Raw genomic sequence first — 14,507 nt, forward strand, 5'->3', positions numbered from 1 at the left:
AGAATTCCCCATATACTAGAATCATTTACCAAATGTTGCTAATACAAACAAAGGATGTATTTTGCAAATATAAGCACAGTTTTAAAGGTAAAAGTCATTTTATGAATGTTTGACCTTATTTGACCATAAAGAAGAGGTCAAACGGTACTTTCTATATCATTGCAGGACACACAAAAAATAGTTTTAAGGCTTTTTGTCATTTTTTGGTCAATAAATCATTGTAGACCTTGGTGGACTTCAAGGTCTCTACACCCCCAGTTTTTATCAGAGTTCCTTGAAAACCTTTTGAGCTGTTTACAGACAGAATAACACACACACACATGCAAACACTACCAAAAACACACCAGGCAGAGTCAACTTTTTGACCTTGACTCCAATGACTTGTGCTGACGAAAAGCTAAAGTTCACTGAAATGAACTGATATCCTTCGCTGGCAGCCAGTCACTCAATATGAAGAAGAAGAGTAGTGCTTTTGGCAGGAAATGATACGCTGACCTGCAGCACGGATTGCCTTTCAGTAAAAGGTATCTGCAGCATGTGAAAATACACTTTTTAGATTTCCAGCAGAGAGTTGGTTAGGAGATTGATGCCAATCTTAAAGTAGGTAAGAAGCTGTAGACTTCCTGTTCATGGAGAAAATGTCCAAAGGTAATATAATAAGAAAATACAGTCACAGGTATTCAGTATCTCTACAAAGTTATTGCTTAGTGAAGGATGAAAGATTTATTTCAGGATTCTGTCACAAAAGCAAAAGTCCAATGCAGAAAAAAATTAGAGACACTGGTTTCAGCATTCAGTCGATAATAAAGCTGCTCACTGCAGAATAAGAGGATGAAAAGGGGGAATTTGAGGCAGATGGGATTTTTAAATCATTTACGCTCATGATCACCACAGCACAATGAGCTGAGGCACTGTTGTCTGTATATCGTTAAGGTCACCTTTTCCTTTCCTCATTGTCACCCTCCCCATTCCTTGTTGCTCATCAACTTCCCTCCTCGCCTCTGTCGCTCTCTAGGGCCCAGAGTTTCGAGACTTCCTGCTGACAAAGCTGATCAATGCTGAAAACGCCTGCTACAAATCTGACAAATTCGCCAAACTGGAGGTGACACACGCGCGCACAGCTACACCAAAACACCGCAGCATGCCTTCGTTCCGCTCTGCCGATTCATCCCTAATCATTTTCCCGATGCGTTCCTGCTTGTGTGTGTGTGTGTGTGTGTGTGTGTGTGTGTGTGTGTGTGTGTGAACCGATTTCAGGGGCGAACACGAGCCGCGCTGCTGGACAATCTCCACGACGAGCTGCACAGACAGAGTCAAAGCGCGCTTGGTCTGGGCCAGGTCGGAGAGGAGGACAAGCTTGAGAACGGGGGACACGGAGGCCTGCTGGAGTCCTTCAAGGTGAACATGAGCCTAGACAAAAAGTACATCGTTCAATCCTTTCTCAGCTCTGTGACATTTATTTAATCACCGTCATTACAGCACAAGAGTGCCAGGTTTGCTCGCTGTAGGTCAGCGAAATGTCACAGGTCTGCAAGATGACTTGAGGCGTTAAACCATTGTTATCACAGACGCTCCTGGATTTCTCAGTGCTCGAGAATTTTGACCTTATACTCACAGTGTGTGTGCGTGTGTGTGTGTGTGTATTCAGTGTGAGCATGTGAACATGCAAAACGCTGCGGCGCTAAATCTGTATGAGACTGTGCCTTTCTCTTTATGAATTTCTCCTCTGCTTCCTCTCACCAGCCACCTAAATCTCTCTAGCCCATCACACCGCCATTGCACGTGCTCACTTGAATGTGTGTCTCTGTTTGTCGCCACGAAAATGTGTAACCAATGTAATCATTTGATTCTATCGCTCTTCGCAGGCGTTGTGGACGGCGGCTTTGCAGTTTGTGCAGTCGGTCCCAGGGGGCGCTCTTATTGTTGCTGTCGTGGCGGTTGCTGTGTATTACCTTTCTGTGTCACTGTAAATGCACGTGGGGGAATTATATGATGATAAATAAAGACGATCTCATATGATGTTGTTTGTGTGTGTGTGAATTTGAGCTGGTCATAGCTGAGGCAGATAGCAAAGGTGGGAAAAGTATCGACATTTGATTTGAATGTTACCGACCGGAAGTTATCATAAACTCCTTTTACATCAATGAACCAATGATATAAATAATGAGTGTAACACAGTTACAGTACTCTTTCTTCTCTAACTCACTTTCTCTTCTTCTTGGACAACTGCGCCCCCTTGTGGTCACCTTCTTGACACTGCCTCCCCCCAACTTCATTATTTCACACTGTTTCCATTACTTGCTTCTACTCCTTAACCTCCTCCTCTCCCTCATCATGAGCTCATCTCTCTTTTCTCCTGCTTCTCCAGAGAGCCATGCGGGTCAGAAGCCACTCCATGGAGACTATGGTAGGGTCTCACCGTCACAGAAGCCCCGGTGTAGGAGGTGGTGTTCCAGCCAGCCTCAGTGGTGGAGGTCTGCCGCAGAGCACCAGCGAATGCACAAAGAGCACCTTCACTGTGAGTTCACTTCAGCAAGATGTGACTTGAGCTAAAAGCTTTGGTTCTTGTTCATTTACTCATCCATATTTAATGTTGGAGGATTTTTGGGGAACATTTTTAAAGTGCTGCAATACTAAGAGAAGCCAAATTCTTTATTCTGTTATCCGCAGCCTCCTGTACTGTCAGCCAAGTCTCCCCTGAAGAGCCCTGTGAAACGGCGCTCGGGTCTCTTCCCCCGTCTCCACTCCAGCACAGAAACTTCTTCAGACAAACACACGCGTGGGTAGGTTAAAGGTCCCTGCATTCAGAAGTTACAGTCTTTTTAAACAGCTACCTTTTGACTTACGGATTTGCTTTTTGTATGCAGCGACCAAAAGTTTGCAGAGAGCTGCCTGCTGTCCCAGGACGTGAAATCAGAGACGTCATCCAATCCGAGCTCACCTGAGATCTGTCCCAACAAAGAAAGGTGAGACCCAAGCTGATTTTATCTAAAGAATACTTTAATACTTTAACATTACTGCTTAATGTTTGCTTTTTCACGTCAGTACAAATTTTACTCATGGTTGCTCCTCTGTGTTCTCCTCAACAGGCCATTTGTCAAGCTGAAGGAGTGCGGCGGCGGCAGGCAGAACATTTCTCGTTCTTCTTCCAGCACCAGCAGCTTCAGCAGCACCACGGGAGAAACAGAAGCTCTGGAAGAACTGGAGATGGTGAGCCCAAACTTTTATTCATTCATTTGAAAAGAACGAACGAACGAAAGAAAATGTGTTGTGCTGTTGAGAGTTACATTTTTAAAGTATAAGAACATTGAAGAGATGGTGCAGAAAGCTGCATCTGGTCTGAAGGAAAAATCGCACAAACTTGGAAGAGTTGGTCGGATTTGTGCAAGATGCATTAGGTGGCAATGGACAAATACAAACATACAGATGGTTACACCCTCGTGCAGCAAAGAGGATGCATGTTGAAGCACAAGACACAATAAGACAGCTGATCAAGTTGTTTTGCTAAGTCATCTACACAAGGCAGAGGAAGAATAGCAGCCTACGACATCATCTCAAAATAGTATTTCAAGTTTAATCTCGAAATTTTGACTTATTTTTTTTTCTTAATGTGGCCCTAATATTCTGTCGTATCTGTACGGAGTCAGAACCAAAGGTTTGAAGTTGTTGGTGGTGTCAGTGTCGTGGATGAAATAGTCTATAATTACTAAGAACTGCTTCGTAGTAAGCGCATGTCAATTATGATGATTGCAGCTCTACTTGATCGCCTTGTATCAGATAAAACCGCTTCAAGGTGTTATTTTATGTTACCTGAGAAACGCTGTGAGATTGTTCCTCAGTGTTTGGCAGGAGATCAGCTTGCACAGATGATCCCTACGCAGTAGAAACTCTCAGAGAGAGATAGAGACACGGCTTAAATGCCAGAGAAAACTGTTAAAGTAATCGTTAAGTGCCTGATGCAGCAGTAAAGTACACCAGCGGCCATCACAAGGGAGAATCTGATAGGCTGGATGGGAAGAAAAACGCAGTCTTTATTAGCTAATAGAGAGACTTGAAGCAGCAGATTAAAACTATTTGTAAAGTTTGTAGGGCTCAGTTCTTGTTTTTTTGTTATTTTACTTTTTTAAGTCCATTAGTTTTTACAACCTTTGGAACTATGTGAATTAGCATTTGTAGAGTCTTTATGCTACATTTAGCTCGTTAGCTAGCATACTAGCTAGCTAGCACACACACACACGCACACATACATATACACTCAACAAAAATATAAACGCAACACCTTTGTTTTTGCTCCCATTCCCCATGGGATGGACATAGAGACTTAAAATTCATTCCAGATACACAATATAACCATCCCTCCCAAACAGTGGTCACAAATCAGTCCAAATGTGTGGTAGTGGGCACATCTGCTATATTGAGGTAATCCATCCCACCTCACAGGTGTGCCACATCAGGATGCTGATCTGACATCATGAGTAGTGCACAGGTGTACCTCAGACTGCCCACAACAAAAGGCCACCCTGGAATGTGCAGTTTTGTCTCACAGCAAAATGCCACAGATGCCACATGCATTGAGGGAGCGTGCAATTGGCATGCTGACAGCAGGAATGTCAACCAGATCTGTCGCCCGTGCATTGAATGTTCATTTCTCAACCATAAGCCGTCTCCACAGGCGTTTCAGAGAATATGGCAGCACATCCAACCGGCCTCACAACCGCAGACCTCGTGTAACCACACCAGCCCAGGACCTCCACATCCAGCAGGTTCACCTCCAAGATCGTCTGAGACCAGCCACCCAGACAGCTGCTGGAACAATTGGTTTGCACAACCAAACAATTTCTGCACAAACTGTCAGAAACTGTCTCAGGGACGCTCAACTGCATGCCCGTCGTCCTCATCGGGGTCTTGACCTGACTCCAGCTCGTCGCCGTAACAGACTTGTGTGGGCAAATGCTCACATTCGATGGCGTCTGGCACGTTGGAGAGGTGTGCGCTTCACGGATGAATCATGGTTCACATTGTTCAGGGCAGATGGCAGCTGAGAATGTCCCAGTTCTTGCATGGCCAGCATACTCACTGGACATGTCACCCATTGAGCATGTTCGGGATGTGCTTGACCGGCGTATACGACAGCGTGTACCAGTTCCCACGAATATCCAACAACCTCGCACAGCCATTGAAGTGGAGTGGACCAACATTCCACAGGCCACAATTGACAATCTGATAGACTCCATGCGACGATGTGTTGCACTGCATGAGGCAAATGGTGGTCACACCAGATACTGACCGGTTCTGGGTCCCCAGACCCCCAATAGTGCAAAAAACTGCACATTCCAGGGTGGCCTTTTGTTGTGGGCAGTCTGAGGTACACCTGTGCACTACTCATGATGTCAGATCAGCATCCTGATGTGGCACACCTGTGAGGTGGGATGGATTATCTCAATATGGCAGATGTGCCCACTACCACACATTTGGACTGATTTGTGACCACTGTTTGGGAGGGATGGTTATATTGTGTATCTGGAATGAATTTTAGGTCTCTACGTCCATCCCATGGGGAATGGGAGCAGTAACAAAGGTGTTGCGTTTATATTTTTGTTGAGTGTATATATGTATATATTAGAGATGGACCGATCCGATATTACGTATCGGTATCGGTCCGATACTGACCTAAATAACTGGATCGGATATCGGAGAAAAATAAAAAATGTAATCCGATCCATTAAATATCACGAAAGCACCTCACAAAACTTGCAACACGCTGTAACTCACCTCAGAACGTTAGCACGTCGGAGCAGTATGCATCACGTGATAGAGCGGCTGTGGCATGCGGGACTTGTCGGTGGTCTGGATAGCATTTGGAGCTTCGCTAGCAACCCGGCATTTCATCTCCGACAAAGTTATCCCCGAGAGAAGTAAAGCAAGTGTGTAAGTCCATCTCTTAATGTTTGTAAAGCATTCCTGTGTTAAGCTTAACAAACGACTGCCTCTTCTTGCTGCTACTTCAATCATGAAACTGCTTAACGATCAGCTGATCGGCTTTTCTGTCGGGAGTACGTCTCTCTTGTTTGCTTTTGGCCCACTTTGCACCAGAAAGAGGAAACCAGCGGCTGAACAACAGCAGCACGTTTAAGCTCTATAAGCTGTTGTTAGAATTTATTTAATATTACTTTATACTCGAGGATCTTTTTCTACGTAGCTGACGGCTGGTAACTGTGCAGGGGCGGATCTAGCAAAGTTTAGCCAGGGGGCAGATAGGGCATTAACAGGGAAAAGGGGGCACAAAGACATACTTTTCTTTCTTATTCTCATTTAAAATGTCTAGCTTTAAATAAATAATTATCTGACAGCCAAAGTTTTAATTTGATGCAAAATGAATAGAAGTCCATTACTGTATATAGTAACTATTAAGTCTAATATATATATATATATACCCTAGTAAGCTATAGTACTTTTTCCTTTGTGAAGGTACCATCTGTGCAGTCTGCAATTTTGTTGAAGAAAGATGTTGAATCTATTTAATATTTCTTGAAAAATAATTGATTTCTGTGCATTTTTTTTCCACACTGCATCAAATTAAGGTTGATTACGTCGATTAAGCATCATGAGGTGGAGCGTGAGGGGTGGTTCCCTATTTTTTATTTATTTATTTATTTTTGTTGTTGCTGGGAGTTGGAACCCTATTAGTTAGGTTGCTTAATATTTATGCTAAGTACTCTTTAAAATACCAGAATAGGGAGGATGGTGTAGGTTTAAGTTTATTAGATTGATCAGTATTGCTGAACTATGAAATATTTTTTTTGGATACAGGTATAACAGAATAGCTTTAGTGTAGTTGTTGTTTTAAACTTGAGTATGAACTTATACAAAATGCAGCAAGATATTTAAAAAACAGTTTTGTTGATTAAAAAACACTATATCGGATTCATATCGGTATCGGCAGATATCCAAATTTATGATATCGGTATCGGTATCGGACATAAAAAAGTGGTATCGTGCCATCTCTAATATATATAGATATAGATATATATAGATATAGATATATATATAGATATATATAGATATAGATATATATATATTTCAAAACCTTTACCCCTAAAAAACTTCTAGGAGAGCTATTATGCTAATCTACTTTGAAAGCGCTCTGAGTGCTCAGATAGAGTAGAAAAGCGCTATATAAGAACAAGTCCATTTACCATGTTAACCTATGCACTGTCTCTCTAAAGCATTTTTTTCTGCTTTGGTGTGTTTATGATGTCTGCGAGAGTCGTGCTCACCTCAGTTTGTGTTTTTCTTGCGTCTGTGTGGGTTCTCTCCAACTACTCCACCCAAAAGCGTGTAGCTACTGGGGTTAGGTTGATGATTCTAAACTGACTGAAGGTGTGAATTGTTGTCTGTGTTAGCTAGCAAAACTATTTTTAACTATGAAGAATGCAGATTGACTCTAGTAGAATGCAGGAATCAAAATATTGAGTTAGAAATAAACTTAAGACACTACATCACCTATTTTAATCTAACCCATTTTATGATCATTTTTCCCTCCAAGCCAGCTCTACCCAACTCCTTGCAATGTTTCCCACTTTGCTGAGGGCCAAGTTAAATTCAACTTCAGCAAAATTCTGCTCCCTCGTTTCAGAGAACCTCTTTTAGCCCCCCACCCCCGTACGTCTGTGTCCATATTTAACTTTCGTCCTCCCGCTTTCTCTCCTTCCCTCAGGCCAGCCATCCACCCATAGCTTCTTCCTCTGCCTTCAGCCCCGCACTCAACATAGAAAGCCAAGGGTCCTGCACCCCTGTCATCATGTGCCGCAGTCCAACAGGTAAGCCTAAATTCACGACGCATTTGTGGACTAGCTTTTAGTCCAGTTTGAACAGAATGATACGCCAGAGGTGGATGAGTTCATTTTCTAATGAGCATTTCCTTTGTTTCCTTTCCGTCTCCTCCCTTTTTTTCCTTCCACAGATGGAAAAACTAAGACTTCACCGAGGTCAAACTTGAAGTTCCGCTTTGACAAAATGAGCCACTCATCCACGACTGTAAGTCTGATACTTGAACACTGCCTTGTTAAGGTTTTTCAGTAGGATATTTCCAACTTTTTGAGACAGAAGCTCCATAAAACTTTTAAAGAGAGAAAGTTCGACATTGAAATTAAGATAATTATGGCAGAACGCTGGCAGCGATGCCAAAAAGTCCCCTGGTGTGTGTGTGTCTGTCTGTTTTTTAACACTTTGTCTATCTTATAGACATCTCATTATCTCTGGAACTCTGTAATGTGACTGAAACACTCAAGCTGATGTTGGGTAATAAACCCGGACTGAAAGACGTGTGCTGAACGCTCTCTCCTCTTTTGTTTTTTTTTGTTCCCTCTTTTCTCTTTCAGTCTGAGTAGCTTTGAGTGGAACGGAAAAACCCCAACCTTGCACAATGAAGGGACAGCGCCTGCTGACAGAGCTGCAAAAAAATAAAACAACGACAACAAAATAAAAAAGTCACAACAACAACCACAAAATCACTGTAGAACTACTTCCCAATGCCAAGGATAACCTGAGAAGGTTACCGAGTCCCCCGCACACTAGAATCTAACTGAAACTACTGTGAGTATATAGGGAGGAGAAGCAGCTGACATTTTGGCTTTTGTTTCTAACCAGTCTTTAGCTACAGATTAGTCGATGCTCGCTGCACCGTTGCTCATCCACCTTTCATGAGGGTCTTTGGCGTGGCTGTGATACTGTGAGTTCAAGCCGAGCTCGGCTTTTTTTCCTCAAGCGTCTTGTTTGATAGAGAGAAACACGATGACCTCCTAGAAGAATTGTGACACGAGTTTATGGCCGAACTGTTAACCTTTATCTCACTGACTGTTGAGTGCCCAGTGGAGGAAGAAAAAAAGAAATCATTAGCCATCAGGATGTATTTGCCTTCGCCCTTGAACAGACGAAAACTGCGCACAGAAGACTCGCAGTAGCAAGACCTCGGAGGCGCCGCGGCTTGGAGTCTTCTCCACTGTGCTCTCTGAGCTTGTTCTTTGCATAATGTAAATGCTTTTTTCAGAGAACAAGTTTTGATTTCGCCGAGGCTTTTTGCAATCCCGCTAGCTGCTGCATTGTGTCTACTGCACTATAAACGTGACGTGTCTCCTCCTAGGACAGCATTTCTGTATCCGTAGGGGCAACTTCATAGACTTGAACTCAAGAGCAGGGTGGGGGGCGGGGTGGGGAGGGGAGGGGCACTGCCAACACATTTTGCCACAAGCTTCTTTTAGCCAAAGCTGCGCCTTACAATCTATCACACACATAGAAAAAGCCCTTTTCGCCGCTGACACGTTCTTTCTCAGCCTCCGTCTCGTCTCTGTGCGTCTCACTATGTGAGAGGACGGGGATCTGGTTACAGCACAGTTGTGGGTAGCCGAGCTACACCCACATTTGCTCAAAATAGATGTTGCACTCAGTGAAAACATTTCACCTTCTGATACCTCCCATTGAAACTCGCTAGCTCGGTGTATCGGCGTGTACGTACGGCAGCTCTTTAGGACATCTCCAGGGTTTTTCCCAGGATGTGAGCTGATGAGGATGACTTGAAAAATATGAAGTTCAGGTTATAACGAACCACCTATGAAGTTACAAAAAACACTTTGAATGTAAACTATGAGCCTTTAAAAAAAGGACTTAGCTGTTGCAAAAATATAAGTAAAAACTGCAAAGTTGGTGCTCGCAGGCACAGAAGGACCACGGGTCTAATCTTCAACTGACATTAGCCTGGAAAAGAAGCATAAAAACACACACATTCGCTTCCAGTGTGACCAAAAACAATCAAGCTGGTGTGTGTTAATGTCGGTGTAATCTTACTGTGTAGGGAACAGTTCCTGTAGTTTAGGCTGGCCTAAGAGTGTAAAAGGTTTAATAGCTAGTTTCACCCAAATTACAAACGCCCTCTGTGATTTACATGTAGGTCACCTTTTAACTTGCCAGGAAGCTGTTCTAACTTGAGTAGTACCTTTCTAATTTATCAAGACTAGAGGCAGGCGTGTTGCCAAACACACGCTGCCCTCGGTCGGTGATTACCTCGAGTAAGGGAAGCAGGGATAGAAATCCTCTGGGGAAGTTCAGATGTCATATAGTTTGTAGCAGGTGTCGCCTAAAAAAAAAAAGCCCTGCAGCCTTTCCTTTGTTAATACGCTTAAGTTATTAAACTTTTTTTGCATCGATGTCATGTAAAAATTGTTACTGCAGAGTACGCTAATTAATGGTGAAATGATTAAAGGAAATGTATTAAGTTAAAAGATGTCTAAACATGTATATGTATATTTGGTTATGTAATGTGCCATTGAGAATTTATTCTAAAATAAAATGTTGTATTTTGTGTCATATTTGTGTTGTTTCAGGTTTTCTGTTGTTTTGTGTTTTTTAATGCAATCTCTCCACACGGGTGCTTTTCTTGTCTATACTTTAATGTGTAATATATTTGAACATGTGAGGGAAGTTTGTTTCACATTTTGTTGAAACTGCAGCGCCATCACATTATTCTGACAGCAGTTAATGTGGTCACATTTTTAACAATACAAACCAGAAGATCTGTGAAATCGTCTCACAGAGCAGAGTCTGCTTACTGTAGGGCCTCAGGGTGGTACAGCTGGGCGATGCAGTATCTCCTTAATATATGTAACATTACATGAAAGTGATCCTTTTTTAAAGTGGCTCTTTTTCTGGTTCCTACCTAAAGTACTCCCATACAGTCCTGTGGAAAAGTAAGTCCACACTGTTATTAAATAGCTTCCAAAATAAACTTTAGCAGCTGTTTTTAGTCTCTTACATCCTTTTGGATGAATTGTGGCCCACTCTTCTTTACAATGTTTCTTCAGTTCATTGAGGTTTGTTTATGCACAGCTCTCTTAAGATCCCGTCGCAGCATATCAGTCGGGTTGAGGTCTGGACTTTGACCAGGTCGTTGCAACACATCAATTTTTCTCTTTCTCAGCTGTTCTGTTGTAGATTTGCTGCTTTGCTTGGAATTATTGTCCTGCTGCATGACCCAGGTGCAGCACAACTTTAGCTGTCATATTGATGTCCTCACATTTGACTCTACAATATTTTGGTATTCAGGAGAGTTAACGATTGACTTACTGACTCCAAGGTTCCCAGGTCCTGTATCTGCAAAACAAGCCAAAAACATCACCCCTCCACCACCGTGCTTGAGCTAGTATGAGGTGTTTGTGCTGATATGCTGTGTTTGGTCTTTCCTAAACATGGTGCGGTACATTACAGCCAAACAGCTGCACTTTGGTCTCATCTGTCCAAAGAACATTGTTCCAGAAGTCCTCAGATTTATTCAGATGCAATTTCATAAACCTAAGTCGTGCTGCTATGTTCTTTTTAGAGAGAATACGTTTTCTTGTCTTAAAACATCCAAAAAAGCCATGCTCATCTGTTTTTGTTCATTTTTATCCACATCTAACCCAACCCGCTGATTCTGTTATGTAGATCTTCCCGGCAGCAGCAATTGCTTCTTTAAGAACATTGCTGATGTCTTCCCTCCTTGGCAAAGTGTTCACACACACCTGAATGCTCCAGATCTCCAAACTGCCCAAACCTCGGCTCTCATCGAGGCGTTCACACCTGGTCATCAGTTTATCAGATGCATTTGATCAACTGCACCTGGCTGCTACTTACTCTTTTAATTCCTATGGAAGCAGCAAAGGTCTTAGTTTTTCATAGGACTGCACAGAGTCCCGAGAAAACCTTACAGGACTATACATGTGTTTTGGTTTTTTAGAAGGAAGCTGCATCTGTGGTGAGAGGCTCCTGCTCAGTATGACAGTATGGTAGGAGATAATAAGCACAGGCGTTTCCCTCTCTCCTCCTGTCCTGTGTTACTAGCTAGCTGCTGGCTTGTTTCGGTCAGGTGATGTGGCTGGCGGTTGTAATTTGGCAGGAAGAGTAGTTCCTACATGAAACTGCTCAGTACAGGGAGATTCATCTGTAACTAGCACCTCACACCCTCCCCCCACAAAAAAGTCTAGATGGAAAAATAGCAAATATGGGCCAGAGGGAAAAACTTGTGTTTGATTCTGTGGTAAACTGTCACTTTAAAGACTTCACGAAATGCAGAGTATCAAGCTTGTATCAAAGATGCAGTTTGCATCAAAACAAAAACAAAAAAACACGAGAAGTGGCAGCTACCACGTTCAGTGTTTCGTAAAGACATATATATGAAAGGATATAACTTTATGATTTAATTCATAAAAATAATGCATAACTCCATTAGTGGTTGTCAAATCTCAGGGATGAGTAGACAGTTGCAGAATGGGCAGGCTGTCTCGTGGCTCCCTGCTGCTTCAGTGCACCTTCTGAAATCACTGCATACATCACCTGTAGCATTGTGAAAAGTAAGGGGGGGGCACAGTTTAGGAGATGCAAGCCTGTCAGTGAGTTCCCAATGTTCAGGGACTGTATTGAAACAGTACGTTCACTTACTTCTGGCTTCCTCTTGACTTTAGGTGGAACTGCAAAAAACAAAAAAAAGAAGAAAAGACAGCATGGTAAAAATTGCCGTTCTGAGTATTGCCTCATAACAGGTTAACAAAAGGAAACACACAGGATATACCTTTGGGAGGGGGTGTTTTGCATTTCTGTGGTACCGGGCATCGAGGTGGAGGTTGTGGAGCCGAGATGGTTTGTTGGGCTGCATATGGAACTTCATATATGACCTCTGCCCTGGGAAGTGGCTGTGGTTTGACCTCTGAGCTCAGACAGCGAGCCAATTCCAGGATGATGGGAAGGCAGAGTAATGCACAAGCACAGATCAAAACCCTGTGCAGGAGTTTCCTTGGAGAGGGACCTGTGACGAGAGCTATATGATGAGGAGGATACATGACAAGCAGTAAGACCTGCTGGCCAAAATGCAGATGCACTGTGATGCACTTCATTATATGTCATTCTCTGTACCTGCAGTAATGTTCACGTGCGTGCGATGTCCATTTTCATTTATACCTATATCCCAAACAACCATGCATCCATAGGAACCTTCATCCGACTGGTTGACACTCTGGATGTTTAAGAATAGCTTTGTCTGACTGGCTGAAATTGTCTTGTTGGTCAAATGGTGTCTCTCGCTTTCCTTCACAGGCTTCCTAACATCATATGTTGAATTTTCCCACATCCAGGCACCGGTCCAGTTGTTTCCACAGTGCTGAACTACACAGGACAATGACAAGATGCCCCCTTCTGGCACATAATACATCTCGCGTTTTGCCAAAATACTAAGCTGGCATTCTTCAGCACAGAGACCTAAAAGAAGGAATTTAGATTTAAGTCACTGTAGCGGAACATGAATGTGTAGCCAAGGAAACTCGTGCAGTTTGGTGCTCCTTTGTCCCAATCTGGTTAGATTATAACCACTAAAACACATTAATAATCAGCGAACATAAACACACACGCACATGTTTTTGTTTAACTTGGTACATCTGCTAATTTCCATATGCAGTGAAACACACGTCATTCAGAATAAAATACGCATATGGCGGCCACATTTAAAAGGCACGGAGCTTAACAAACATGTCAAAGAACTAGACGCACGCAGTACGCTTTGGCATGACCGTGATTACCACAGCTTTTAAGGCAAACACATGGCAAATGGCATCTTATTATAGAATACTGAAGATGGAGAGTTCACACGAGTGCTTTAACAAAACAACCCCCCCCCCCCCAGAAAAAAACAACAAAAAAAACAAAACTTAAGGCAAGAAGAGAGACTTTCTTTTATGTAATGAGAACTTTGGTCAGAGTTTCAAAAGGAGATCACTTACCAGAATGGAAGACATAGACGAAGCTGATGACACCGAGGAGATAGGTATACATGTCTGACTGTAAAGATGTGTTTAACGGTGTTTTTGTCTGCCGTTCATCACTTCCCCTAAGAGAGTTTGTGCTTACATTTTACGGCTGATTCTTAAATGCTGCCACACTTTCTGGAAATCAGAGTGGGCTCACGGTATTTCACTTTCTTTTACTCAGTAATTATGTTGTATTTCCTTTCTCCTGCTGTTGTTCCAATCCGGTCAGAGATGAAGGAAGTGAACACTTACCCACACATGCAGGCACAAGCACACACACGCAAAACTGAAATACGGGAAGCAGTGATCTCATGAACAGGAATATAAAATTTCCTGCAGGAAAGGGGCTGGCTTCAGAGAACTATAACATGAAGAGACAAAAGAGAACAGAAACCAGCAAATCCTTCTCCTTCTCATTTCTGTGCAGGTCTTGATTAACATTTTAGTCCAGAGACCTTGATTAAGGCATAGATGGCTGATTATGTGGTTATTTGGAGTTTACAGATCTCTGACAGCTGAAGCTGAATAGCTCACTAGCTCGGTGGTTTTCAAACTTTGGCATCTCCCACTTCAGAAGCCAAACAAGCACTACTCCTACTAGAAATAAATAATTAAAAAAGAAAACATTGAATATTTTACAGAAATTAACGGTTTGGGTAGCGTATAATTGATGTATATGAT

General features: G+C 42.7%; 2 protein-coding genes across 14 annotated transcripts in view; one reads left to right on the forward strand and one right to left on the reverse strand.

Annotated features, from left to right (window-relative positions):
• The window catches only part of LOC113035696 (rap1 GTPase-activating protein 2), a 93,733-nt gene extending 85,231 nt beyond the window's left edge, over positions 1-8,502 (forward strand). For 5 of the 12 annotated variants that reach the window (XM_080288460.1, XM_080288465.1, XM_080288462.1 and 2 more), the window contains 7 exons: positions 1,016-1,102; positions 1,258-1,398; positions 2,369-2,518; positions 2,671-2,783; positions 2,868-2,966; positions 3,090-3,210; positions 4,673-5,019. In XM_080288460.1, the coding sequence (XP_080144586.1) occupies positions 1,016-1,102; positions 1,258-1,398; positions 2,369-2,518; positions 2,671-2,783; positions 2,868-2,966; positions 3,090-3,210; positions 4,673-4,909 (948 nt within the window). In that variant the 3' untranslated portion in view covers positions 4,910-5,019. Of the gene's footprint in view, positions 1-1,015; positions 1,103-1,257; positions 1,399-2,368; positions 2,519-2,670; positions 2,784-2,867; positions 2,967-3,089; positions 3,211-4,672; positions 5,020-7,717; positions 7,821-7,963; positions 8,038-8,381 lie in introns of those variants that run through there. The other 7 variants (XM_026191323.2, XM_026191325.2, XM_026191324.2 and 4 more) reach the window with 3 other exon arrangements.
• A 3,710-nt stretch (positions 8,503-12,212) lies between these two features.
• On the reverse strand, positions 12,213-14,140 carry LOC113035697 (uncharacterized). 2 transcript variants are annotated; one of them, XM_026191332.2, is made up of 5 exons: positions 13,800-14,140; positions 12,940-13,281; positions 12,599-12,832; positions 12,469-12,497; positions 12,213-12,363 (listed from the first exon to the last, which is right to left on the reverse strand). In XM_026191332.2, exons 1-5 carry the CDS (start codon positions 13,849-13,851, stop codon positions 12,256-12,258), a joined length of 765 nt encoding a protein of 254 aa, XP_026047117.1. In that variant the 5' UTR covers positions 13,852-14,140; the 3' UTR covers positions 12,213-12,255. The 2 variants fall into 2 exon arrangements, with proteins under 2 accessions (XP_026047117.1, XP_026047116.1); XM_026191331.2 differs by having other exon boundaries at positions 12,599-12,844; positions 13,800-14,121.
• Between the last annotated feature and the right edge of the window lie 367 nt (positions 14,141-14,507).

This window comes from Astatotilapia calliptera, chromosome 14 (genome assembly GCF_964374335.1).
Source record: "Astatotilapia calliptera chromosome 14, fAstCal68.1, whole genome shotgun sequence".
NCBI lineage: Eukaryota > Metazoa > Chordata > Actinopteri > Cichliformes > Cichlidae > Astatotilapia > Astatotilapia calliptera.

Bases quoted from the DNA above. Each gene is read 5' to 3' on its own strand.
- LOC113035697 (XM_026191331.2), bottom strand. From the start codon at position 13,851: ATGTATACCTATCTCCTCGGTGTCATCAGCTTCGTCTATGTCTTCCAT. The intron at 12,845-12,939 runs GTACAGAGAATG...CTCATCATATAG, and splicing joins GCACGTGAACATTACTGCAG to CTCTCGTCACAGGTCCCTCT. The intron at 12,498-12,598 runs GTATATCCTGTG...TGTTTTTTGCAG, and splicing joins CAAAACACCCCCTCCCAAAG to TTCCACCTAAAGTCAAGAGG.